The 24,913-nt window shown below is 47.5% G+C and overlaps 1 protein-coding gene across 4 annotated transcripts; it reads right to left on the bottom strand.

Moving 5' to 3' along the window:
* Positions 1–470: 470 nt before the first annotated feature.
* Positions 471–24,913, bottom strand: SDCBP2 (syndecan binding protein 2). 4 transcript variants are annotated; one of them, XM_058174651.1, is made up of 9 exons: positions 24,808–24,913; positions 23,152–23,262; positions 18,168–18,255; positions 17,114–17,223; positions 13,197–13,358; positions 8,362–8,537; positions 6,216–6,387; positions 3,030–3,121; positions 471–735 (listed from the first exon to the last, which is right to left on the bottom strand). In XM_058174651.1, the coding sequence occupies exons 3-9, from the start codon at positions 18,190–18,192 to the stop codon at positions 681–683; spliced, it is 792 nt and encodes a 263-aa protein (XP_058030634.1). In that variant the 5' UTR covers positions 18,193–18,255; positions 23,152–23,262; positions 24,808–24,913; the 3' UTR covers positions 471–680. The 4 variants fall into 4 exon arrangements, with proteins under 4 accessions (XP_058030634.1, XP_058030631.1, XP_058030632.1 ...); XM_058174648.1 differs by having other exon boundaries at positions 23,067–23,262; XM_058174649.1 differs by having other exon boundaries at positions 23,067–23,262; positions 24,711–24,808.

Consider the following 24,913-nt stretch of genomic DNA (forward strand, 5'->3'; position numbering starts at 1 on the left):
GAAAAAAAAAATGGAATTTTCTCAAAACTCAGAGCTGAGCTATAATGTTGGCTGCTTCCCTTCCTACTACCGAAGCAATAGCCACAAATTCAAGATTGAAAAACTTTTTCTGGTGGGCCAGACGTTAATAGTACATCAGCTCGCAAAGCATCTTGGGCCTTCTCTCCAGTTGCCGTAGGCAAGAGGGATGCAAAACTGACGAAGCAGCACAGCAGCCAAAAACAGAAACGCATTCCGGATATCTCTCTCTCAAGGCTGTCTCCCAGGGTTACCCACAGCGGCCGGAGGGGAGTGATTTCTACAACCCGTGAAATTGCTCCATTGGCAAATGTGATTGATGACACACCCCCTGAGGGGGGGAAACAGGGTCATGATTAGAGCCTAAATTGTGTGGGGTCAGAATTGGCTTTACCTGGAACGTGCCGACATGAAGCTCCTAATAAATAACTGGATTTCTTTTGAAGCTTGGCTCAAGGTTCATGCTTTAATTAGGGCATCCGTCGGAACCCCAACAGATTAATTACTGAGGGCTAGAAACTTGAATGCATGTCAAAAGATTAAAGCAATATAGTTGTCCATTTTTTCCCCCTCCTCTTGCTAGAATAATTCCAGAAAATTCCAGAGAAGTCCCAGACAGTCTTGCAACTCACGTCGGAGGTAGAACGAAGGAGGAAAAAAATTTATATATCGGGGACCGAACGATCCATGGATGACTTCACTAGTCCGCTTGAAAGCCTTACAAAAGAGAAGCGAAGAGAGAAAAGTCAGACTCAATTTAAAAAATACAGGTAGTCCTCAACTTACAACAGTTCATTTAGTGACCGTTCAGAGTTACGACGGCACTGAAAAAAGTGACTTGCCACCATTTTTCACACCTGCAACTGTTGCGGCATCCCGATAGTCCCCTGATCAAAATTCAGACGCTCGGCAACTGACTCGTAGTTATGACGGTTGCAGGGTCCCGTGATCATGTGATTAAAATTCAGAGGCTTCACAACGTGACTTGTATTTATGACGGTCGCCACGTCCTGGGGTCACGTGATCCCCTTTTGCGACCTTCTAATAAGCAAAGTCAATGAGGAAGCCAGTTCCACTTAACGGCCATGTTACGGACTTAATAACTGCCATGATTCACTTAACAACTGTGCCACAAAAGGTCGTAAAATGTGGCAAAACTCACTTCACAAATGTCTCACTTAGCAACAAAAAATTTGGGTTCAGTTAAGAACGTAAATCGAGGACTACCTGCATCCACTGGGGTTGGTCTAAAAAAACATCACAATTGCTTTTTCCTCTTCTAGTAATACAGGCCAGTCCTTGACTTACGGCCACAATTCAACCCAAAATGTCAGTTGTTAAGCAAGACAGTTGTTAAGTGAATCGCGTGCCCTTTTACAACCTCTTTTGCCCCCGTTGTTAAGCGAATCACCCTCATTGTTAAACGAATCACGAGGTAAACTAGCTTCCCTCATGGACTTTGCTCGTCAAAAGCAAAAAAACAAACTTATGACCGTTTTTCACACTTGCGACCATTGCAGCCTCCCCACAGTCACATATCAAAATTCGGACGCTTGGCAACTGACTCGTACTTACGACAGCCGCAGTATCCCGTCATCAAAAGTCAGATGTTTGGCAACTGACTCGCATTTATGACGGTCGCCGTATCCCCGGGTCACGTGATCCCCATTTGCAATCTTCTGACAAGCAAAGTCAACGGGGAAGCTAGATTCACTTAACAGCTGGGTTACTAACTCATCAACCTGCAGGGATTCGCTTAACAACGGTGGCAAGAAAGGGCGCAAAACGGGAAATTCACCTAAGCAATATCTCACTTAACAACAGAGATCTGAGGCTCCGTTGTGGTCGTAAGTCGAGGACTCGCTGTATTTATCCACAGGGCTGTTCAGCCAGTTTGGTGCCTTTCGGGAGACACAGCTAGACAGGTAATCCTCAACTTATGAAGGGTCATTTAGTGAACTTTCAAAGTTATGACGTACTTCCCCAGGACAACTTACGACAGGGATCTCCAACCTTGGCAACTTTAAGACTTGTGGACTTCAACTCCCAGAATTCCTCAGCCAGCTTTGCTGGCTGAGGGATTCTGGGAGTTGAAGTCCACAAGTCTTAAAGTTGCCAAGGTTGGAGACCCCTGACTTACGACATGATTCCAAAGTTCTGACACCTGTCGTCGTCCCTCCATTGTCATGTGACCGTATTTTGGGTGGCCATGATTTGCAATTGGTTTTTTTTTTGGCCAGAAACCATTGTTTAATTCTGGTTTCCAGCAAAAAGACACCATTGTGGACAATATATTCACTTAACAACCGTAGCATTCCCTGAACAACTACCGGGTTCGCTTTACGCCCATTGCCTTCACTGAACAACTGCCATCTAAAAAAAAACCCCCACCATAAAATCAGATGCGGTCTCATGGTGACTCACTTAAGGACCTATACTTCAACGCCCAACTATGGTCATAAAGCGAGGACTACCTACAGGTTGTGTCAGTCCTTGTCTGCTGTTCACATGTGTATCTCTCCCCCGACTTCTTCCTTTGGCCAATTAAATTTTGGTTCTTTGCTGATGATTAATAAATAAACTTCAACTGGAGTTTATAAGGGCCTCTTGTGGCTCAACAGGCTAATGCAGTCTGTTATTAACACAGCTGCCTGCAATTACAATTACTGCAGGTTCGAGTCCCACCAGGCCCAAGGTTGACTCAGCCTTCCATCCTTTATAAAGGTAGGTAAAATGAGGACCCAGATTGTTGGAGGCAATAAGTTGACTTTGTATATAATATACAAATAGGATGAAGACTATTGCCTTACACAATGTAAGCCGCCCTGAGTCTTCGGAGAAGGGCGGAATATAAATTCAAATTAAAAAAAAAATTAACATTGGAAGCTTGTTCTGATCTGGAACTAGGCACTGACCGGGAGGGTGCAGGAGGCAAACTAAACTAGAATTCCCCACTGTAATTTCCCTGCATCCAACAAGACTCTCCTGTCCAGACATACTCGGAGACGTACTTTTTAATCATGTGCTCGTAGATCACAGCCGGGACGATGGTGAGGGTGATGATCTTCCCAGCGTTGGCGAGGATTTCGGTGATCTCCTTGTCCTTGAGAAGGGAGAGGCTACAATCAGGTTATGAGGCGTTGCAAAGAAGGAGCAGAGCAGCGTTGGAGGAGTCAGCTAGGGAATATCCTCCATGCTAGGTGGGAGTGTGGAGTAGAGGAGGAAGAGGAGGAGGAGGAGGATTGTGCGGTCCTTGGTGCCCTCTGAGCTGGGTGGTTTCCTTGCAAACGTTTCATGACCCAGCTAGGGAATATCATCAATGCTAGGAGGGAGTGTGGAGTAGAGGAGGAGCAGGAAGAGAAGGAGGAGGGTTGTGGGGTCCTTGCAGACATTTCATGACCCAGCTAGAGAATATCATCAATATCATGCAAGAAAACCACCCAGCTCAGAGAACACCAACGACCCCACAGTACTCCTCCTCCTCCTTCTCCTATATATATCAGTATAGGAATATATATATATATATGCTGAGGCAGAGAGGCCATCCCGGAACCAGCGAAATCTGGGGGCTGGGCAGGGGACAGAATGTGGAAGGGATTGCCGGTCTCCAATTGGCCTTTCTAGCCACACGAGATGCGGTTTCCAGAGCACGATTCCATCGTCTTTTGAGACTGAAGGATACCAATCTTGGATAGATATATACGTACGTATGTTTGTATGTATGTATGTATGCCTATACCTATATAAACTATACACACAGAATAGAATAGAATAGAATAGAATAGAATAGAATAGAATAGAATAGAATAGAATAGAATGGAATGGAATGGAATGGAATGGAATGGAATGGAATAGAATAGAATAGAATAGAATGAGGAATGGAATGGAATAGGATAGAATGGAATAGAATAGAATGGAATGGAATGGAATGGAATAGAATAGAATAGAATAGAATAGAATAGAATAGAATAGAATAGAATAGAATAGAATAGAATGGAATGGAATGGAATGGAATGGAATGGAATGGAATGGAATAGGATAGAATAGGATAGAATAGAAATTCTTTATTGGCCAAGTGTGCATTTTAGTGCATATGCTCTCAGTGTACATAAAAAGAAATGTATTTTTCCATTCATCAAGAACATCTTGTTCTGTCTCCATCCTCACTTTGGAGTAACGAGCTGGCCTACAGCCAGTGGATTCACAGCTCCTATCAGTCCTGGCCGAGAAAACGCAGCTTCCTACCAAAAAATTCAAACAGATTAAGACTTCAGCTCACTTCGACACGGTTCAGCTAATTTGCTTCCTGTGGAACTGAGAGCAGTCCCAAAGCTCCTTATATATCCTGTGGGGTGGGGCTCCTGCCCCACCCTACCCTTGGATGACGCAGCCTCTCTAATCTTCTGAAGCGCGGGTCGATCCAGGCTTGGTTATTATTATCAGCTGGGTCTGTAGGCGTAGCCTGAGGAAGGGAGGAATCAGCAGATGACGGCCTCATTACGTCCTCCGACTGGTCTGGTTCTGGCTCCTGGAGCCGAGCCACAGGAATCGGTGCTCCCGAGGTAAGCCTTACCGGCCCTTCCCCCTCACTCTCGACGACACTTTCGGGCATGGGGCCAGGTTTGGGGGCTGGAGCCACAACACATATAGGGTTTATATAGGTATAAGGTTTAATATATATTAAACCTTATATAAATATATATATATGTGTGTGTGTGTGTTAATAGGGTGACAGACAGACAGACAGACAGACAGACAGACAGACAGACAGACAGAGGGGGTGGGGGTTATATAGGGTTTCCTGCCTGAGCAGGGGGTTGCATTAGAAGACCACCAAGGTCCCTTCCAACTCTGTTATACTCTTCTAACATGCAGCAAACTTTCATTTCTTCTTTATTTTCCGCCCTTTTTCTTTTGACTTCCCCTTCCTCTCCAAAAGATTACATAGACATTGACAGGAGCCATAAATAATTCAGGCATTTTTGCTGTTGCCTGAATTGGAGACTCTGCAAATTCAGTGCTGTAAATAGAAATATCCCTCAGCAGACTGAAGACAAGACAGAGCTGCCCAGAGCCGCTTCCCGGATTATAAAATGGGATGCAAACTTCACATACACGTAAAACACACACACAAATAGGGAGGCTTTCAACCAGTAGTGAAATCCAATTTTTTTTACTACTGGTTCTGTGGGCGTGGCTTGGTGGGCGTGGTGTGGCTTGGTGGGCGTGGCTTGGTGGGCATGTAAAATCTCCATTCCCTCCCCACTCTAGGGGAAGGATACTGTAAAATCTCCATTCCCTCCCCACTTCAGGGGAAGGATACTGTAAAATCCCCTCCCCGCTCCAGGGGAAGGATACTGTAAAATCCCCATTCCCTCCCCACTTCAGGGGAAGGATACTGTAAAATCTCCATTCCCTCCCCACTTCAGGGGAAGGATATCGTAAAATCCCCATTCCCTCCCTACTCCAGGGGAAGGATCCTGTAAAATCTCCATTCCCTCCCTACTCCAGGGGAAGGATATCGTAAAATCCCCATTCCCTCCCCACTCCAAGGGAAGGATACTGTAAAATCCCCATTCCCTCCCCACTCTGGGGCCAGCCAGAGGTGGCATTTGCCGGTTCTCCGAACTACTCATAATTTCCGCTACCGGTTCTCCGGAACCTGCTGGATTTCACTCCTGCTTTCAACACAACGTGCTTGGTTTCTCCCTGACTTCATCCCTCCACCCTGGTGTGATGGACGATTTTACAGATAGTCCTTGACTTACAACCATCCATTTTACTGACCCTTCAAATCCACGACGGCACATTCAACCGATCAAAATTTGCGCCCTCGGCAACCGGCATCGCTTTTACGACGGTCGCTGCGTTCCAAGGTCACGTGGTCGCTATTGGCAACCTTCCCCACCGGCTTCCGACGAGCTGAGTCCATGGGGAAAGCCGGATTTGCTTAACAACTGCACGATTCTCTTTGCAACGGCAGAGGCTCGCTTAACGACGGTGGCAACGGAAGTCGCCGATCCGGCGTGACTCGCCGGACAATCATTTGCCCTAGCGGTGGAAATTCTGATCCCAACTGCGGTTGTAAATCAAGGACTATGCTAGACTATAAAACGGGGTGCAAAAGGCAGCTTTTAAAAAAAAACAGCCAAGTTTCTAGTCCTGAAGACCTGGAACAAGATTCCTTCGATGCTCACCTTCAAGCCAATGACGTTCTGTCCGTTCACTTCACAGATGTAATGCTTGGTGAGGAGCCCGTTCCGGGCCGCAGAGCTGTCTCTGGCCAGTGAGGTGATCTGGCCCCGCTTAATGACGAAACCCACGTGGCCGGTGCCGTCTTTATGCATGGTCACCGTTCGCTGGAAAGGCCTAGCAAACATGGGGGCAGAGCAGAGAAGCGAGGTCAGGCTTTCTCAGAGTAACAGAGTTGGAAGGAGCCTTGTAGGTCTGTGATGGTGAACCTATGACACGCCCTCTGTGTGGGCACGCGCGCCATCGCCAGCAGCTCTTCTCGTTTCCGGTGCTGGCCAGCTGGTCTTCTCGGGCACCTGAGTGCCAGAAAACGGACTGAAAAACAGCTGAAAAACAGCCTGTTTTCCGGACTATTTTCCCGGCCATTTTCAGGCTGGTTTTGGTCCCAAAATATGGCCCGATAATGGCCTGATAACAGCTTGAAAACAGACCAGAAAACAGCCTGGAAACAGTCAGGAAAATGGCCAAAAATCAGGCTGTTTTCTGGGCCACTTTCCAGGCCGTTTCCAGGCTGGTTTTGGGCCATTTTCAGGCCATTTTTGGCCCAAAATATGGCCTGATAATGGCCCGATAACGGCCTGAAAACAGCCCAGAAAACAACCTGAAAATAGCCCAGAAAACAACCTGAAAATGGACCAAAAATGGCTTGAAACAGACCGAAAAACAACCTGAAAATGGCCCAAAAAACAGCCAGAAAACCGGCCTGACAAACAGCCAAAAAACAGGCTTGCACTTGCCGGCCAGCTTGTCTTTGGGTTTCCAATACTCCAGCACGCACAAAAACCAGCTGGCCGGCACATGCAATGCACACTGAACAGCTGATCTTTGGGTTTCCGGCAGTCCAGTGTGCACACATGCCCACACGTTCTGGTTTGGGTACTTGGTGCCAAAAAGTTTCGCCATCACTGTTGTAGGTCATCTAGTCCAACCCCTCACCCAAGCAGGAGACCCTACACCATTTCTGACAGATGGCAGTCCAGTTTCTTCTTGAAAGCCTCCAGTGATGAAGCTCCCACAACTTCCAAAGGCAACTTCTGTTCCATGGGTTGATGGTTCTCACTGTCAATAAATTCCTCCTTATTTCCAGGTTGAATCTCTCCTTGGTCAGTTTCCATCCATTATTCCTTGTCTGGCTTTCGGGGTGCTTTGGAAAATAGTTTAATCCCCTCCTCTCTGTGGCAACCCCTCAAATATTGGAAGATGCTCTCCTGTCTCCCCTGGTCCTTCTCTTCACCAGACTAGCCAGGCCCAGTTCCTGCAACTGTTCTTCATATGTTTTAGCCTCCAGTCCCCTAATCATCTTTGTTGCTCTTCTCTGCACTTTTTCTAGAGTCTCAACATCTTTTTTATAGTGTGGTGACCAAAACTGGATGCAGCATTCTAGGTGTGACCTTACTAAGGCTTTATAGAGTGGTCTTAGTACCTCCCTTGATCTTGATCATATCCCTCTGTTAATGCAGTTTAGGATTGCATTGGCTTTTTTGGCTGCCACTGCACACAGCTGGCTCCTATTTAACCAGTAAGACTCCAAGATCCCTCTCACAGTTCCTGCTATTAAGCCTAGTTTCACCCAGTCTATATGTGTACTTTGGTTTTTCTTGCCTAAGTGTAGGACTTTACTTTTCTCTACGTTCTCTTGACTGTTGCAACCGAAATATTGGCTTTCAACAATCAACAAAATGACAGACTTAAGAGAGGGTCAACCCATCCTTCAAAGCCCCTGAAGGCCGGACAAGAAGCAACGGATGGAAATTAACCAAAGAGAGAAGCAATCTAGAACTAAGGAGAAATTTCCTGTCTGTGAGAACAATCAACCAGTGGAACAGCTTTCATTCAGATGTTGTGAACGCTCCAACACTCGAAGTTTTCAAGAAGAGGTTGGACAATCATTTGTCTGAACAGTATAGGGTCTCCTGCTTGAAGGGTCTCCCTTCAAGTCTTATTCTGTTAAGAAGAGAAGTTATCAACTTCTCAGTTCTGGAGAAGTTCTCCAGAAAACAACATGGACTGGAATCTCATAGATGAGTAACGTCAGCACACTGGGCACAAAATGGACCTGGCTGACTGTTGTCCCCAGTTCCCAATCCTCACCTATCCCGAACCACCATAACGATCTTCTCCGGCGAGGCCTTCTTCAGTGCCCGCTTTGCCTTGTCCATGTTCCACCCCGCGCAGTTCCTCCCATTGATCTGGAGGATCTGATCGCCAAAACGCAGCCCCACCAAAGCTGCCGGAGAGTTGACTTTGACCAACTGCACAAAGAGCCCCTGCGGGAGAAGACAGGATTGGCGTGACATCTTGCTGATATGGAGCGGATGACCCACCTTGTGAGAACCTGCTCTGACCCAGCTCCCCAAACATGACAGATCCTCTGATGTGAACTCAAAGATTTCTTTAATTAGGAGCGCCGGCAGCCCCAGGCGAAAAGTTTCTCTCTCACCGCAGGCTAACAAGTCTGGCCAGCTGGGAGATAAATAGTTGTCTGTCACATCTATCCATCTCCGCCCCCTGCCTTTTATCCCCAGAGCTCGGGTGGAGCTTCGCTAGCAGCAGTGGCTCTTCCATCCCAAGGACCAGCCCATAGATTTCCACTGCTCTCCTCTCCTCTGCCTTCTGTGCATCAGACACTGGACCCAGCTGTTTTTCCTCTTCCTTATCAGCCACCTCCAGACTTGGGGGCTGTTGACCCTACATCTGAGGGCTGATGGACGGCCCAGGCTCCGCCTCTGTCTGTCTGTCTGTCTCTCTCTCTCTCTTTGCCAGCTCCATTTCGTCTTCCCCCTTGGAGATCCCAAGTTGCCTTGATGTTGACCCTGACTCCCTCGCCTCCTCCTCCTCCTCCTCCTCCTCCTCTGATTCAGCTGCTGGAGGGGCCAGCATCTAGGCCACAACAGAAGCAGCTTGGGGCTGTGGTTTAAGGTTCTGTTCTAAAAACTGGGAAACGGTGACTTTCAATTCAAGTTGTGTCTTGGGCAGAAAGAAAGACGGGTGACCTTGGGACAGTCCATCCATCCTTCCTCCCAACCCCAATCCCAAAGAAGAAGATGAAAACGGCCCACAGTGTTGTGCCCTGTCCTCCCTCCTCTCCGCAGCCGGGCCCCTCCCATCTCCTGCTATCTGAGTCAGAGTCTGATAATGAAGAGGAACGGCCTGGCATGCCTCCAGCCCCCAGCCCTGGCACCATGCCCGGACAGAATGTCAGGAATGAGCAAACAAACCTCCCTCCTACAGCGTGTGAGCACGAAGCCAGCCATGTGCTAGAATTGCCGGCAGCAGATCAGGAGGAAGGAAAGTCACAGTGGACGGATCCCTGCTTCCGGAGAATGGAGAGGCGACGTCAGCAAAAGGAAGGGAGGGGCAGGCCTGGATAAGTGCTGAGTCATGGAGCCACATCCCATGGCCTATATAAAGGATCTGCTTTTTGGCATTCCTTGAGTCAAGCAAAGTCTCATCTGGTTTGCTGAAGTCACACCTTGGATTCCTGCCTGCCCTGAGAACTCTGACAGGAATTTGGCAAAGCTGCAGAGGCTTCGTGGCCACGCTTGATACAGACTTTCCAGATCTGGCCGTCGGAGGGGGAGGGGGACACGACACACAGGTTCTGAAAAGGTTGCCAAGAAAATAGCAGGAACGGGTCCATGTAGTTGCCAGGGGTCAACTCTGGCTTGAAGGCAGACAAAGAAAAAGAAATCAATCTTGTAGGCACCCCACAAGCTTCTAATTAGCCACCATCTGGTCTGCAAAGGCAGTTGGATAAATTAAAGGAAGACAGCTCTATCAAGGCCTTTGAAGGTTGGGGCAGAATGTCCTCCAACATCACTTGTGGGCACTTTCTCTTCTGGTTTGGGGTTCTCCAAGGTGGGTGTCTTAGCTGAAGAAGACCCTGGAGAAATAAAATGCTGCACTGGTGTCCCTCAACCATGGGTATATTGAGATGGGTGGACTTCAGCTCCCAGAATTCCATAGCCAACATGGACAATGTATAGTTCAAAATATATAATATATATGCTGAAGCAATGTTTCTCAACCTTACGATGGGTGGACTTCAACTCCCAGAATTCCCCAGCTGGCATGCTTTAAGATGGGTGGACTTCAACTCCCAGAATTCCCCAGCTGGCATGCTTTAAGATGGGTGGACTTCAACTCCCAGAATTCCCTAGCCAACATGGCCTTCTCCGGTGACAATATATAGTTCAGAACAGGGGTGAAATGCTACCGGATTGGACCAGATCACATGATCTGGTAGCGATCGCGGCCGGTAGTTCGGCGATCCGGTAGCAATGGTGGGGGGAAGCTCCGCCCACCCACCCAGCTGTCATTACTTCCTGGTTTTAACTAGGACGTAATGTGTTTTTTACCTTCCGCGCATACGCAGAAGGTTTTGCGCATGTGCAGAAGGTTGGTGCGTGGATGTGATGCCTACAGGTGCGTGCACTTCCAAGCCGGTGAGGAAGGTAAGTAGATTTCACCCCTGGTTCAGAATATATAATATATATGCTGAAGCAGTGTTTCTCAACCTTAAGATGGGTGGACTTCAACTCCCAGAATTCTCCACTCAGCATGGTTGGACTTCAGCTCCCAGAATTCCCTAGCCAACATGGCCTTCCAGAATATGCTGAATCAGTGTTTCTCAACCTTAAGATTGGTGGACTTCAACTCCCAGAAGTTGAAGTCCACTCATCTTAGCATTTCGAAGGTTGAGGGAGATCAGTGGAGCAGTTTATTTCTCCGGCGTCCAGCTAAGACACCCACCTTGGAGAGCCTCCAACTAGGAGAGGAAGACAGAGCAGGGGTGAAATCCAGCAGGTTCTGACAGGTTCGGGAGAACCGGCAGCAGTTCGGAGAACCGGCAAATACCATCTCTGGCTGGCCCCAGAGTGGGGTGGGAATGGGGATTTTGCAGTATCCTTCCCCCAGGAGTGGGTTGGGAATGGAGATTTTGCAGTTCCCTTGCCACGCCCACCAAGCCACGCCCACAGAACCGGTAGTTAAAAAAAATTGGATTTCACCACTGAGGCAGAGCCCTTGCCCACAGCTGGTGTTGGGAGACACACTGCCGTCTTCCCCAATCGTCAAAGCCCTTGAGAGAGCCATCTTCCTTTAATTTGTCCAACTGGCTTTGATGACCAGATGGTGGCTAATTAGAAGATTGTAGGGTGCCTACAAGATTGGTTTATTTGTGGGCCTTCAAGCCAGACTTGACTTCTGGCGATTACCTACACAAGTCCTCGCTGGATGCACCAGGGCTCCTCTCAAGTTTTTGGAGGCACCTGGAAACCAGGGGTGGGGTGAGGGTGTTGAGCAGATAACTAAAGTTAAATAAAGAGAAGGCAGTTTGCAGAATCTCGGGGTTTGTCCATCTTTGTCTGTCGATGTGCATTTGCAGATTGACAGTCCTAAGAAAGCTCCAGAGCGGGCTTCCTCTTGCATTTAGCCAGGAACAGAATAGAATAACAGAGCTGGAAGGGACCTTGGAGGTCTTCTAGTCCAACCCTTTCTCAGGCAGGAAACCCTACACCGCTTCAGACGAAGGGTTATGCAACCTCTTCTTAAAAACTTCCAGTGTTGGAGCATTCGCAACCGAAACGTTTGACTCAAGCGTTGATTCGACGCCAACACTGCCACCGGATTAGCTCACTAGGTCACAATGAAATAATCCTCTGTCCTTAGATCACCTCACAGGGATGAAGCATTTTATCGCTGGTTTAGCCGGCTCTCAAAGGAACCAACTTGTGGTGTCAATTCACAATGCATCCCTACCCTGCTCTTGAGTTGCCATAATGATGTGGTCCATCAGCAGCCTACGGAGCTGGCAACGGAGTCGGACAGCGATGAGGCTGAGGAAGAGCTTGGGCCAGTCCTGGAGGCTGGGGAAGCCCCGGATGAGGGCTCTGCGTTGGAGGCTGAGGTGGGGCCAGGGCCATCAGGGAGTGAGGTGCGGACTCCGGAGTCTCCAGAAACTGATAGTAGTGAGGCAGAGGAACAGGAGGAGCCTGTTCCTAATGCACGCATGAGAAGAGCTGCCAGAAGGCAAAAGCAGCTCAAGCAGAGAGGACAACTCAGGAGTAGGGCCAAGAGATGATTGGCCCCTCCCATAAGGCTTAAAAGACCAGCACTGGTGTTTCAGCTTTGCCGGAAAATAAGGTTGGTAGCTTTGTCTTCTGCTTCATCTTCTGCTTCGTCTACGACTTGCTTTTACTTTTGTGACTTGTGAATGTTTGCCAAGAAAGGCCTTTGGCAGTTTGCCTAATTGGACCAAGGTTTGCGATAGGACTGAGGAATTTGTGTTGGGAGGAATTTGCTTTAATTTAGTTTTTACTACACTGGGAATGAAGTAATTCCCAGCTGTTCGAATAAAGTTTGTTTTTTTCATCGACTGAGTTTCCTACTACCTACTTGGGCCTGGGTCACAACGCATAGGCAAGGAAGATGGGAAACCGACAGAGCAGCACGGCAGCCAAAAAGAAGAAGCACATTCCAGACAAACTCTCTCTCAAGGCTGTCTCCCAGGATTACCCACAGCGGCCGGAGGGGAGTGATCTCTACAACCCGTGAAATTGCTCTGTTGGTGAATGTGATTGATGACACATCCTGAGGGGAGGAGGGAAACAGGGTTATGATTGGGACATAAATTACGTGGGGTCAGAATTGGCTTCACCTGAAATGTGCCGACATGAAGCTCCTAATAAATAACTGGATTTCTTTTGAAACTTGACTCGAGGCTCATGATTTAATAAGGGCATCCATCAGAACCCTGACGTGTGTCAGATAAAACCTGCTAACTCTTATCAGTCCTATTATATCAATCCTACCTCCAGATCCACCTAAGAAGACCAGATGGAGAACTGTGGTGATCCCAGGATGGTCCAGAAATTGTAGATTTCCCCGGATCTTAGACTGCTTAGGAGCCCCTTTCCAAAACTGACCTTATCGATGTTCCTCAGCTTCAGTCCGGTCTTCCCACGTTCGTCCTTGCATAGGTGGATCTCACGCAAACCTGGTTTGATCTCCGCTCGACGCAGCCCTGCATCGCTTCCCGTCACGGGCGCCACCAACGGACCTTGAGCTGAGGAAGAAGGGCCCTCGGCCTGCCAAGGAAGCCAAGTGGAAGAAGTCATGCAGAAAGAAAGGAAGAAAGAAAGAATTATTCTCCTCAGATCAAGAAGGTCTGTGAAGGTCACAAGTCCAACTTCGACTCTTATTTATTTTTATTTATTTATTTATTTTGTCACAACAATATATGTAACTATCATACAGAAAGGTTATATAGTATATAAGGGTATAAGCATATATATATATAGGAAGAAGAAAAGAAAAACAATAGGACAGGAACGGTAGGCACGTTTGTGCGCTTATGCACGCCCCTTATGGTCCTCTTAGGAATGGGGTGAGGTCAATAGTAGAAAGTTTTTGGTTAAAGCTTTTAGGATTATGGGAAGAGACCACAGAGTCAGGTAAAGTATTCCAAGCACTGATGATTCTGTTACAGAAGTCATATTTTCTGCAATCTAGATTAAAGTGGTTGACATTAAGTTTAAATCTATTAGTTGCTCTAGTATTATTGCAATTAAAGCTGAAGTAGTCTTTGACAGGAAGGACATTACAATAGATGATTCTATGAGTTAAACTTAGGTCTTGTCGAAGGCAACGGAGTTCCAAGTTTTCTAAGCTGAGGATTTCAAGTCTGGTGGGATAAGGTATTTTATTGTTTTCAGAGGAATGGAGAACTCTTCTTGTAAAGTATTTCTGGACACGTTCAATTGTATTGATGTCAGAGATGTGGTGAAGGTTGAATCCATCAGCCCTGAAAGGACTGGAGGCTAAAAGTTATGAAGAAAGGTTGTTGCAGGAATTGAGTATATCTCGTTTCATGAAAAGAAAACATCTTCAGGAATCGTGGGTGCTCCATCAATGGAGGTTTTTAAGACGAGATTAGACAGTCACTTGTGTGAAATGGTATAGCTTCTCCTGCATGAGCAGAGGGCTGGACTAGAAGACCTCCAAGGTCCCTTCCAGCTCTATTCTATTCTAAATTCTAAGGACTAAGGGTGACATGATGGCAGTCTTCCAATATCTCAGGGGCTGCTCCAAAGAAGAGGGGGGTGGGTCCACCCATTCTCCAAAGCACCTGAGGGAAGAACAAGAAGCAACGGGTGGAAACTAAACAAGGAGAGGAATTAAGGAGAAATTTCCTGACAGTGAGAACAATTAACCAGTGGAACGACTTGCCTCCAGAAGTTGTGAATGCCCCAACACTGGAGGTGAGGTTTTTAAGAAAACACTGGACAACCACTTGTCTGAAATAGTATAGATCTCCTCCTTGAGCAAGGGGTTAGACTAGAAGACCTCCAAGGTCCTTTCCAACTCTATTATACTGAATGGCTTGCCTCCAGAAGTTGTGGGTCACTGGAAGTTTTAAAAAGAGACTGGAAAGCCATTTGTCTGAAGTCAAACAAGGAGAGAAGCAACCTGGAATTAAGGAAAAATTTCCTGACAGCGAGAACAATTAACCAGTGGAACTACTTGCCTCCAGAAGTTGTGAATGCTCCAACACTCCAAGTTGTTAAGGAGAGATTGGACAACCATTTGTCTGAAGTGGTGGAGGGTTTCCCGCTTGGGTTGGTCTAAAACAGGGGTCTCCAACCTTGGCAACTTTAAGACTTGTGGACTCCAACTCCCAGAATCCCAAAAATCTAGTCCTTGTCATTGAGGCTACTTGGAGGTTTATCTGTGTCCTCAGGGTCACCTGAGTGATGCTCCTGGTCCCTGTAGTCTACAAATTAGGCAACTTCTTTGCTTCACTGTAGTACTTTGTACTGGGCTGTGTACATGTGGTAACAGGAAGCCAAATCCATGCAAGTATTATCGGCATTGGCTGTCGCTTATTATTATTAACTTTATAGATAGTAAATTGGCTAAGATAAAAATTCCTACAAGTCTGTAATAATTCCACTGACCATATTCATCTTGAGACTAACTCTAAACTTCAAAAGATACACTCAGTAGTCAGTTATAGATTCTTCTGTTTCTTTCTATCACCTTCCCTCCCCCCCCCCCACATCCTGTCAGAGCTGAAGAAGCTTCTGGGATGAGAAGCGAAACGTCTTCAGAAGAAAAAAAATAAGAAAGTCCAGTTGGCCTCTTGAAAAAAAAGCCCCTTTGGGATAGAATAATAGAGTTGGAAGGGACCTTGGAGGTCTTCTAGTCCAGGGGTCTCCAACCTTGGCAACTTTAAGACTTGTGGACTTCAACTCCCAGAATTCCACAACCAGCTTTGCTGACTGAGGAATTATGGGAGTTGAAGTCCACAAGTAGGGGAGACATGATAGCTGTGTTCCAATATCTCAGGGGTTGCCACAAAGAAGAGGCAGTCAAACTATTCTCCAAAGCACCTGAGGATAGAAGAAGAAGCAACGGGTGGAAACTGATCAAGGAGAGAAGCAACTCAGAACTAAGGAGAAATTTCCTGACAGTTAGAACAATCAATCAGTGGAACGACTTGCCTGCAGAAGTTGTGAATGCTCCAACACTGGAAATTTTTAAGAAAATGTTGGATAGCCATTTGTCTGAAATGGTGTAGGGTTTCCTGCCTGGGCAGGGGGTTGGACTAGAAGACCTCCAAGGTCCCTTCCAACTCTGATATTATTATTAAGTCTTAAAGTTGACAAGGTTGGAGACCCCTGTTCTAGTCCAACCCTCCCTGCGCAAGAAACTATACTTTTCTCAATAAATGGAGTTAAGGATTGTTCTTACATAAAGAGTCAAGTTGAGGCAGGTCTGACAAGGAGACCTTATACCATGCTGGACAAATGGCTGTCCAATCTCTACTTGAAAGCCTCCAATGATGGAGCATCCACAGGTTCTGCAGGCAAGTCCTTCCCACTGATTAGTGGTTCTCACTGTCAGGAAATTTCTCCTTAGTTCCAGGTTGCTTCTCTCCTTGGTTAGTTTCCATCCGTTGCTTCTTGTTCTACCCTCAGGGGCTTTGGAGCGGTGGTCTTCAACCTTGGTGCCTTTAAGACTTGTGGACTTCAACTCCCAGAGTCCCTCAGCCAGCAAAGAAGTCCACAAGTCTTAAAGGACCAAGGTTGGAGACCACTGCTTTGGAGAATAGCTTGGCTCCCTCTTCTTTGTGGCAGCCCCTGAGATATTGGAAGACTGCTATCATGTCACCCCTAGTCCTTCTTTTCACCAAACTAGACATACCCAATTCCTGCATCCGTTCTTCATATGTTTTAGCCTCCAGTCCCCTAATCATCTTTGTTGCTCTTCTCTGCACTCTTTCTAGAGTCTCAGCATCTTGTTTACATCGTGGCGACCAAAACTGAATGCAGGATTCCAGGTGTGGCCTTATAAAGCGGTATTAACCCTTCACGTGATCTTGATTCTATCCCTCTGTTGATACAGCCTAGGATTGCGTTGGCTTTTTGGACAGCTGCTGCACACAGCTGGCTCATATTTAAGTGATCGTCCACTAGGACTCCAAGATCCTTCTCCTTTTTTTTTTTTTTGGAATTTATATCCCGCCCTTCTCCGAAGACTCAGGGCGGCTTACATTGTGTAAGGCAATAGTCTCATCCATTTGTATATTATATACAAAGTCACCTTTTATTGCCCCCAACAATCTGGGTCCTCATTTTACCTACCTTATAAAGGATGGAAGGCTGAGTCAACCTTGGGCCTGGTGGGACTCGAACCTGCAGTAATTATAATTGCAGGCAGACTGCATTAGCCTGTTGAGCCACAAGAGGCCCTGGGTTAGTTACAAGCTATCATCTCCTGCGTGAACATGAATCTATGTGAGGAAAAGGCGCACGAAATCTCTGCGTTCAAACATGCTTACAGAATTGCCTGTCGGAACAAGACCCAAATTCTTCTGGATCTCTTCGCTGGAAAGGGAGAGGCCCATATAATCGTTGAGATCGGCAAGATTTGGATACAAAACTGGCGGCGCTGGAAAAGAAAAAAAAAGACAAGGAAGAAATAACTATTGATTCAAAGGATTGGCCGGCTGGTATATTTTGGTTCTTGGCTCAGACAAAGCTTGCTAGATCCAATGGTGGGATTCAGCCGGTTCGGGCGAACCGGTTGTTAAATTGCTGCTGGCCCCTCCCCACCCCGCCCCTTCCAGGAATCCCACACACACCGTGTTTTGGCTCCCAGGTAAATGCAAGAAGGCCTACTAGACCCAAAACAGGGCACAGAGGGCTGAGCCCCCCCCCTCCCCCGCGGTCCGTTTTTGCTCCCAGGAGGCTGCAGAGAGGCCTACTAGGCCCAAAATGGGGCGCAGGGAGGTGCCCCCCCCACAGCCCGTTTTTGCTCCTGGGGGGTGGAGGAGGCCAAGTGCTGCCTGTCACATACCCCTGACCACGCCCATCATGAGACCACGCCCATCCAGCTGGTCATTAGGGCAGAGAACCGGTTGTTGAATTATTTGAATCCCACCACTGGCTGTCATTGTTTGGTTCTCCATAGAAGAGCTTAGGGACGCAGTGGCTCAGGGGCTAAGACAGCTGAGCTTGTCGATCGAAAGGTCAGCAGTTCGGCGGTTCGAATCCCTAGTGGTGCCGTGTAATGGGGTGAGCTCCCGTTACTTGTCCCAGCTTCTGCCAACCTAGCAGTATCGAAAGCACGTAAAAATGCAAGTAGAAAAAATAGGGACCACCTTTGGTGGGAAGGGAACAACATTCCGTGCGCCTTTGGCGTTGAGTCATGCCAGCCACATGGCCACGGAGACGTCTTTGGACAGCGCTGGCTCTTCGGCTTTGAAACGGAGATGAGCACCGCCCCCTAGAGTCGGGAACAACTAGCACGTATGTGCGAGGGGAATCTTTACCTTTAGAAGAGCTTGTTTTGATGACAACCCAAAAGATTGGATAAAGTCTGAAGTACATTACCGTCTGCTTTGGGCGGCTCGGGCATCTCTCTCGCACTAGGGGCTGGAGCTGGGGCTATGGGCTGTGGTCCTACAGTATTCTCCTGGGCCTATAATGATTAAAAAAACGAGAAGGCATCAGGCACATAACTCCTTAGTTCAAAAAGGTCGGCAGTTCAGCGGTTCGAATCCCTAGTACAGGTCTCCTGCATGGGGTTGGACTGGATGACCTCCAAGGTCCCTTCCAACTCTGTTACTGTCAAATCTTACCGTTTTTTTAATATGTTTTTTTTTATTTGCATTTATATCCCGCCCTTCTCCGAAGACTCAGGGCGGCTTACACTATGTCAAGCAATAGTCTTCATTCTATTTGTATATTTATATACAAAGTCAACTTATTGCCCCCCCAACAATCTGGGTCCTCATTTTACCTACCTTATAAAGGATGGAAGGCTGAGTCAACCTTGGGCCTGGTGGGACTTGAACCTGCAGTAATTGCAGGCAGCTGCTGTTAATAACAGACTGCATTAGCAGTCTGAGCCACCAGAGGCCTCCCTTTTTAATTTAAATTTAAACATTTCATCTTCTATTAAACAGGGTGTCATCCGGGTACAAATATCTATGCGTTCGTGAACCACAACAGAATAACAGAGTTGGAAGGGACCTCGGAGGTCTTTTAGTCCAGGGATCTCCAACCTTGGCAACTGTAAGCCTGGCGGACTTCAACTCACAGAATCCCCCAGCCAGCCAAGCTAGGCGTGTTTTTTGCCCTCCCAGAGCCTCTGCGGGAGCCCTGGACTTAGGTGGCACCCAAAACGGGCTGCGTGGAGACTCCCGGGAGGGGAGGGGCGGCATGGGCGGGGCCAGTGCTCACACCCATAATGCAATGGCCCCTGCAGCCCCCCCCCCCTGGTGCATGCGCGCATGACCCACCCACCTCCCGTGCCCCATTCTAGGCCTAGCAAGCTTCCCTCAAGCCTCTGGAGCCCTGGACTTAGGTGGCACCCAAAACGGGCTGCGTGGAGACTCCCGGGAGGGGAGGGGCGGCATGGGCGGGGCCAGTCGAAAATCAATACATGCACCTTGGAGGTGACCTAAGGCAACAGCTCACGTGCCCTGAGAAATGGCTGCGCGTGCCACCTGTGCCATCGGTTCGCCATCACGGCCCTATACCATGTCATTCAAATGCCTGTCCAATCTCTTCTTGGGGACCTCCAGCGATGGAGCACCCACAATTTCTGAAGGCAAACTGAAAGGCCTAAGCAGGGGGTTGGACTAGAAGACCTCCAAGGTCCCTTCCAACTCTGTTATTGTTCTGTTCCCCCCACCCACCTCAGTCCGGGAGGCATGACCGATGACTTAATTAGCCGGCAATTCAGTCCACGGCAGCTATCAGCTCTGGCAGCAAACTTGCGAGCGTCTGCCAAGTTTGTCTGTTATCTTTTCTTGATGCCGGCGAGTCAACCAGGAACAAACAGTATTTCAGCTCAAGTTCTCTCTAAGCAGTTGATTTGTTCGCCACGGAGTAGTATAGCAGCCCCTTCTGCTTTTATACCCTGTGGGGTGTGGCTCCGTGACTCAGCACTTCCTAGGCCTGCCCCACCCCTGCTTCTGTTGTTCCCGCCTCTCCTGTCTACGAAACCTAGGGTCCAACCAGGACTGATTGTCCTCAGCTGGGTCTGGGAGCTTTGCCTGGGCGGGGGGAGATACAGGAGACGGAGGCCTCGTCACCTCTTCCACCTGGCCTGCCTCTGGCTCCTGGAGCTGAGCCAGGGAAGCCGGCCCTGCAGAAGGGAGCCCTGACGGTCCTTCCCCCTCACTCTCTGAGTCACTCTCTGGCAGGGGACCAGGCCCGGGGTGGGGTGGGGGGCTGGACCCACAACAGTTATTCTATTCTAATTGTTCTCACTGTTAAAAAGTTTCTCCTTAATCCCAGGTTGGATCTCCCTCTGACTTCAACTCCCCAACCAGCATGCCTTTAGATGGGTAGAATCTTAGGGCATGAAGGGGCCTCAGAGGTCTTCTAGTCCAACCCACTGCTCAAGGCAGGAGGCCCTATAACAGTGATGGCTAACCTTTTTGCCGCCGAGTGCCAAAAGCGGGGGTCATGCAGGGGGTCGCGCACGTGTGTGCCCACAACCATAATTCAATGCCCCCCACACCCGAACCCCCTTGTGCATGTGTGCGTTCCCCCAGCTTTTGGCACGCGACAGCAGAAAGGTTACTAGTGGGCCCGGTAGGCCTGTTTTTTCACCTTCTCCAGGCTCCAGAGACTTTCTTGGAGCCTGGGGAGGGTGAAAACGCCCCCCCCCCCCCGGAGGCCCTCCAGAGGCTAGAAATAGCCGGTTTCCAGACTTCCGGTAGGCCCATAAGGCCCGAAAAACAGCTGGCTGATGCACACACATGCACGCTGGAGGTTCGCCATCGCGGCCCTATAACATTCCAGACAAATGATTATCTTCTTCAAAATCTCCAGCGATGGAGCACCCACATCCTAGGGAGGCAATCCTCTGTTTCTTTGATTAAATATTAGGAAAAACTGTGCAAATATTGGCAAGATCTCAACCATCCAGTTCTGGGTGTTGCAATCTAGCAGAATATCAGATGACGAATGTTGGAGAACAAGAAAGGTAACTAAAAGTATTGCATTGCACCCTTCTTGGCAACAATGGTAAGACTTCCCACTCCCGCTGGGTTGGTCGGCTAAGGCCATCTTTCCACTTAGGAAACCCACAGGAGCCTCTCCAAATATTTTGGGTTGAGCTCCCATCATCCCCAAGCCCAAGGAGTCCTTAAGGCTTGGGGATTATGGGAATGAAGTCCATGATTTGGAGTCCTAAGGTTGAGGAAGGATTGATGGATCAGATAGAGAAAGGAAAGATATTTAATGGTGACCCATTTATAGGGGAGAGGTTAGCATTTCTGTTGTGGTCCACCAGCAGCCTACAGAGCTGGCAGCGGAGTCGGACAGTGAGGAGGCTGGGGAGGGCAATGGGTCAGTCCTGGATTCAGGGGAAGGCCTGGACGAGGGCTCTGCGTCGGAGGCAGAGATGGGGACAGGGCCATCTGGGAGCGATGCGCGGACTCCGGAGCCTCCAGAGGCGGACAGCAGAGAGGCAGAGGAACAGGAGGAGCCTGTTCCTAGTGCACACATGCGAAGAGCTGCCAGAAGGCAAGAGCAACTGAAGCAAAAAGGACAACTAGGGAGTAAGGCCAGGAGATGATTGGTCCCTCCCATAAGGCTTAAAAGACCAGCAACGGTGTTTGGGCTCTTTGTAGGAAAGCAACGTTGCTCCAATTGTTTCTTGTCGGCGTCTCCTGTTTCTGAACTTCGTGGAGTTATTGCCAAGAAAAGCCTTTGGCAGGGTGCCAAAGAAGACAAAGGTTTGTGATAAGGCCGAAGGACTTTTTCTGAAGGATTTGTTTTGGATTTAATTTGGACTGTGCCGAGATGGATAAATTAACCAAGGAGATAAAAGAAAAGGAAGATACGGAATATTATATAGTATGGAATAAATTGTATAATTGGATAGAAACTGGAAATGGTAAATGATGAAAAAGGGGAAAAGGTCACAAATACACACACAAAAAAAGGGTAGTGCAGGAAAGAAAATGAATTGTTATAATCATAGGTATGATGGAATATATACAGAAATAAGGAGATAATAGGGCAAAAAAGATAAGTATAATTAAAGGAAACAAGAAGGGGGAAAATGTAAATAATAGAGGAATACCGAAACGAAGCTGATGTAAAGAAGGAATATATGTTTTATGTTAGTGTTTGTTAAGTCTTGTTGGGGTTTTTTTTCTGTTAAAAAATAAAAATATTATTTAAAAAAAATACGCTTGTTTAGAACCAATTGTGTCTGGTAGTAACTACTTGGGCCTGGGTCACAACAATTTCAGCCTCTTTGTGAAACTCCCCTTTTCAGCCACCTTCATTTAAAATGCAACCATCAGTTGTTAGAACATTAATTATTTTTGCTACACAGGTAGTCCTCAACATACGACCGCAGTTGAGTCCCAAATTTCTCTTGCTAACTGAAACGGTTGTTTTTTCCCCCATTTTAAGACTTTTCTTGCCAGAGTTTTCTTAAGTGAATCACTCCGTTTTTAAGTGAATCTGGCTTCCCCGTCGACTTTGCTCGTCAGCAGGTCACAAAAGGGGATCACGTGACCCTGGGACGTTGCGACCGTCATAAATATGAGTCGGTTGTCTGAATTTTGACCCTGGGGATGCTGCAATGGTCGTAAGTGTGAAAAACGATCCTGAGTCGCTTTTTTCAGCACCGTAACTTTGAACGGTCATTAAACGAACTGGTTGTAAGTCCAGAACTACCTCTATCTGTTGAAAGTGATTAGAACACTAATTATAATCTAATTAGAACTTTTTTCTCTAGTTAAGTAATACAAGCAGTCCTCGATTAACAAGTATTAGTCATTATTCCAAGCTGCAACGGCACCGAAAAAAATGACTGACGACCGGTCCTCACACTTATGACCATTGCAGCATCTCCACAGTCACGTGATCAAAATTCGAGGACTTAGAAACTGGCATATACTTAGGGCAGTTGTAGTGTCCCACAGTCATGTGGTCACCACTTCTGACTGTCCCAGCCGACTTCCGACAAGCCAAGTCACCGCAAAAAGCCAAATTCTACTTAATGACTTCCCGGTTCATTTAATGGCAGGGATTCGCTCAACAACGATGGCAAAAGAAAAAAAAATTGGCCGTGACTCACTTAACAACCGCCTTGCTTAGCGACGTAAATTCTGGTCCCAACTGTGGTCGTAAGTTGAGGATTACCTGTGGTTGTCATCTCTTTAAGACCCAGAACAGAATCTGTCTATCACTTTATCCCTTGCATTGCCCTACTCCAAGCGGTGGCTTCTGCAGAGATGAGAAGAAAGCAGTTCGCACCGTCAACATGTGATAAACCTCCATATCTTCCAGCTATGGGTACAAGGTTGACATGGTGGAGGCCGAGTCTCTAAAGAAAACCAACCGGAAAGGCGCAGGGGACACGGTCAAGGCCGAATTGTCCTAAATCATCCAGCTTCTTTCCAGAGAAGGTGTCCTTCTTGCTCAGCTTCTCCTGTTTGCTTGTAGGCCAACCCTGCAATTTAAAAGCAACCAAATTAATGAGGGGTGTTTAAATCCGATTTGCATAAATAAGTTAAACATTTCCACCGCCAACGTTTTTAAATGCCAGCCGTTTTTTCTTATCTACAAATTCTAATGTTGCTCCTTTTTTTTTAAAAAAAAAACTTTTCTGACCCAGATTTCTTCATCTTGCAAATTTCAGACGATCCTCAACTTACGACCGTTGGTTCAGTGACTGTTTAAAGTTACAACGGGGCTGAAAAAAAGGGACTTAGGACCACTGCTCACACTTACGACCGTTGCAACATCTCCATGGTCATGTGAAAATTCAGACACTTGGCACCTGGTTCATATTTATGACGGTTGCAGTGTCCTGGGGTCGTGCGATTCCCTCTTGCGACCTTCTGACGAGCAAAGCGAATGGGGAAAACCAGATTCACTTAACAACCGTGCGATTCACTTAACAACTGCGAGGATTCACCGAACAACTGGGGCTCCCCTGAAGTGCGCTCGGAGGCTTCAGTTAGTCAGAATGCAGCTGCGCTGGTGATAGAGGGAGCTACACGTAGCTCCCATGTAACACCGCTCCTGCAGACTGCACTGGCTGCCTGTGGCCTTCGGGTGCACTTTAAGGTGTTAGTTATGACCTTTAAAGCGCTCCATGGCTTAGGACCTGGGTACTTACGGGACCGCCTGCTGTTACCATACGCCTCCCACCGACCCGTACGCTCCCACAGAGAGGGACTTCTCAGGGTGCCGTCCGCCAAACAATGTCGGCTGGCGGCCCCCAGGGGAAGGGCCTTCTCTGTGGGGCTCCACTCTGGAGCAGGCTTCCCGGGTTTCGCCAAATACCTGACCTTGGACATTTCGCGAACTCAAGACTCACCTTTTTATCCGCGCGGGGCTGGCTTAAATTGGGATTTTAATCTTAAATTTAGTAATTTTAAACGGGGTTTTTAGTATGGTAAATTTTAATCATTGGGCTAATTTAAATAAGTTTTTTAAATTGTATTTTAAATTTGTATATTGTATTGTCGGTTTTATTATGCCTGTACACCGCCCTGAGTCCTTCGGGAGAAGGGCGGTATAAAAATCAAATAAAATAAATAAATAAATAATAATAAATATCTATCTATCTATCTATCTATCTATCTCCATCCATCCATCCATCCATCCATCCATCCATCCATCCATCCATCCATCTCTGTCTGTGTCTCTGTCTGTCTGTCCGTCCATCCATCCATCATCTATATCTACCATCTATATCTATCTATCTATCTATCTATCTATCTATCCATCCATCCATCCATCCATCCATCCATCCATCCATTACTGATTGCCATCTTACCCAGCTTACAATATTAAAAAGAGAAAACTATACCAATAAAATACTACCAAAATACAATACTATTCCTTTGGTCCCTCCAACATTAAATACCTTACACTTTCCCCACCATTTACCTGCACACAGGTGTGTCGCACCTACAAACCGGAAGAGAAGGAAAAAGGTGGCCCCCAAAAACAGTTGGATCCCACTGAGGCCAAGCAGGTTCCTTACCTGTCAGACTGCTCAGGTTAGAATGCCGTTCCTGGCTTCAGTCCTCCCAGGTGATAAGAGAGGCCGGGAGAGGAGGAAGAGAAACCAGCTGACTGGGAGTGAAACT

This window comes from Ahaetulla prasina, chromosome 3 (assembly GCF_028640845.1).
Source record: "Ahaetulla prasina isolate Xishuangbanna chromosome 3, ASM2864084v1, whole genome shotgun sequence".
In the NCBI taxonomy this organism is placed as follows: domain Eukaryota; kingdom Metazoa; phylum Chordata; class Lepidosauria; order Squamata; family Colubridae; genus Ahaetulla; species Ahaetulla prasina.

What these genes read in the sequence shown, in the direction of transcription:
- SDCBP2 (XM_058174648.1), bottom strand. Translation starts at nt 23,090, where the DNA reads ATGGAGGTTTATCACATGTTGACG. An exon ending in CGAGCCGCCCAAAGCAGACG is followed by an intron (nt 17,224 to 18,167) that starts GTAATGTACTTC and finishes TTTCTTTTCCAG; the next exon opens with CGCCGCCAGTTTTGTATCCA. An exon ending in TTGTTCCGACAGGCAATTCT is followed by an intron (nt 13,359 to 17,113) that starts GTAAGCATGTTT and finishes CTTCCTTGGCAG; the next exon opens with GCCGAGGGCCCTTCTTCCTC.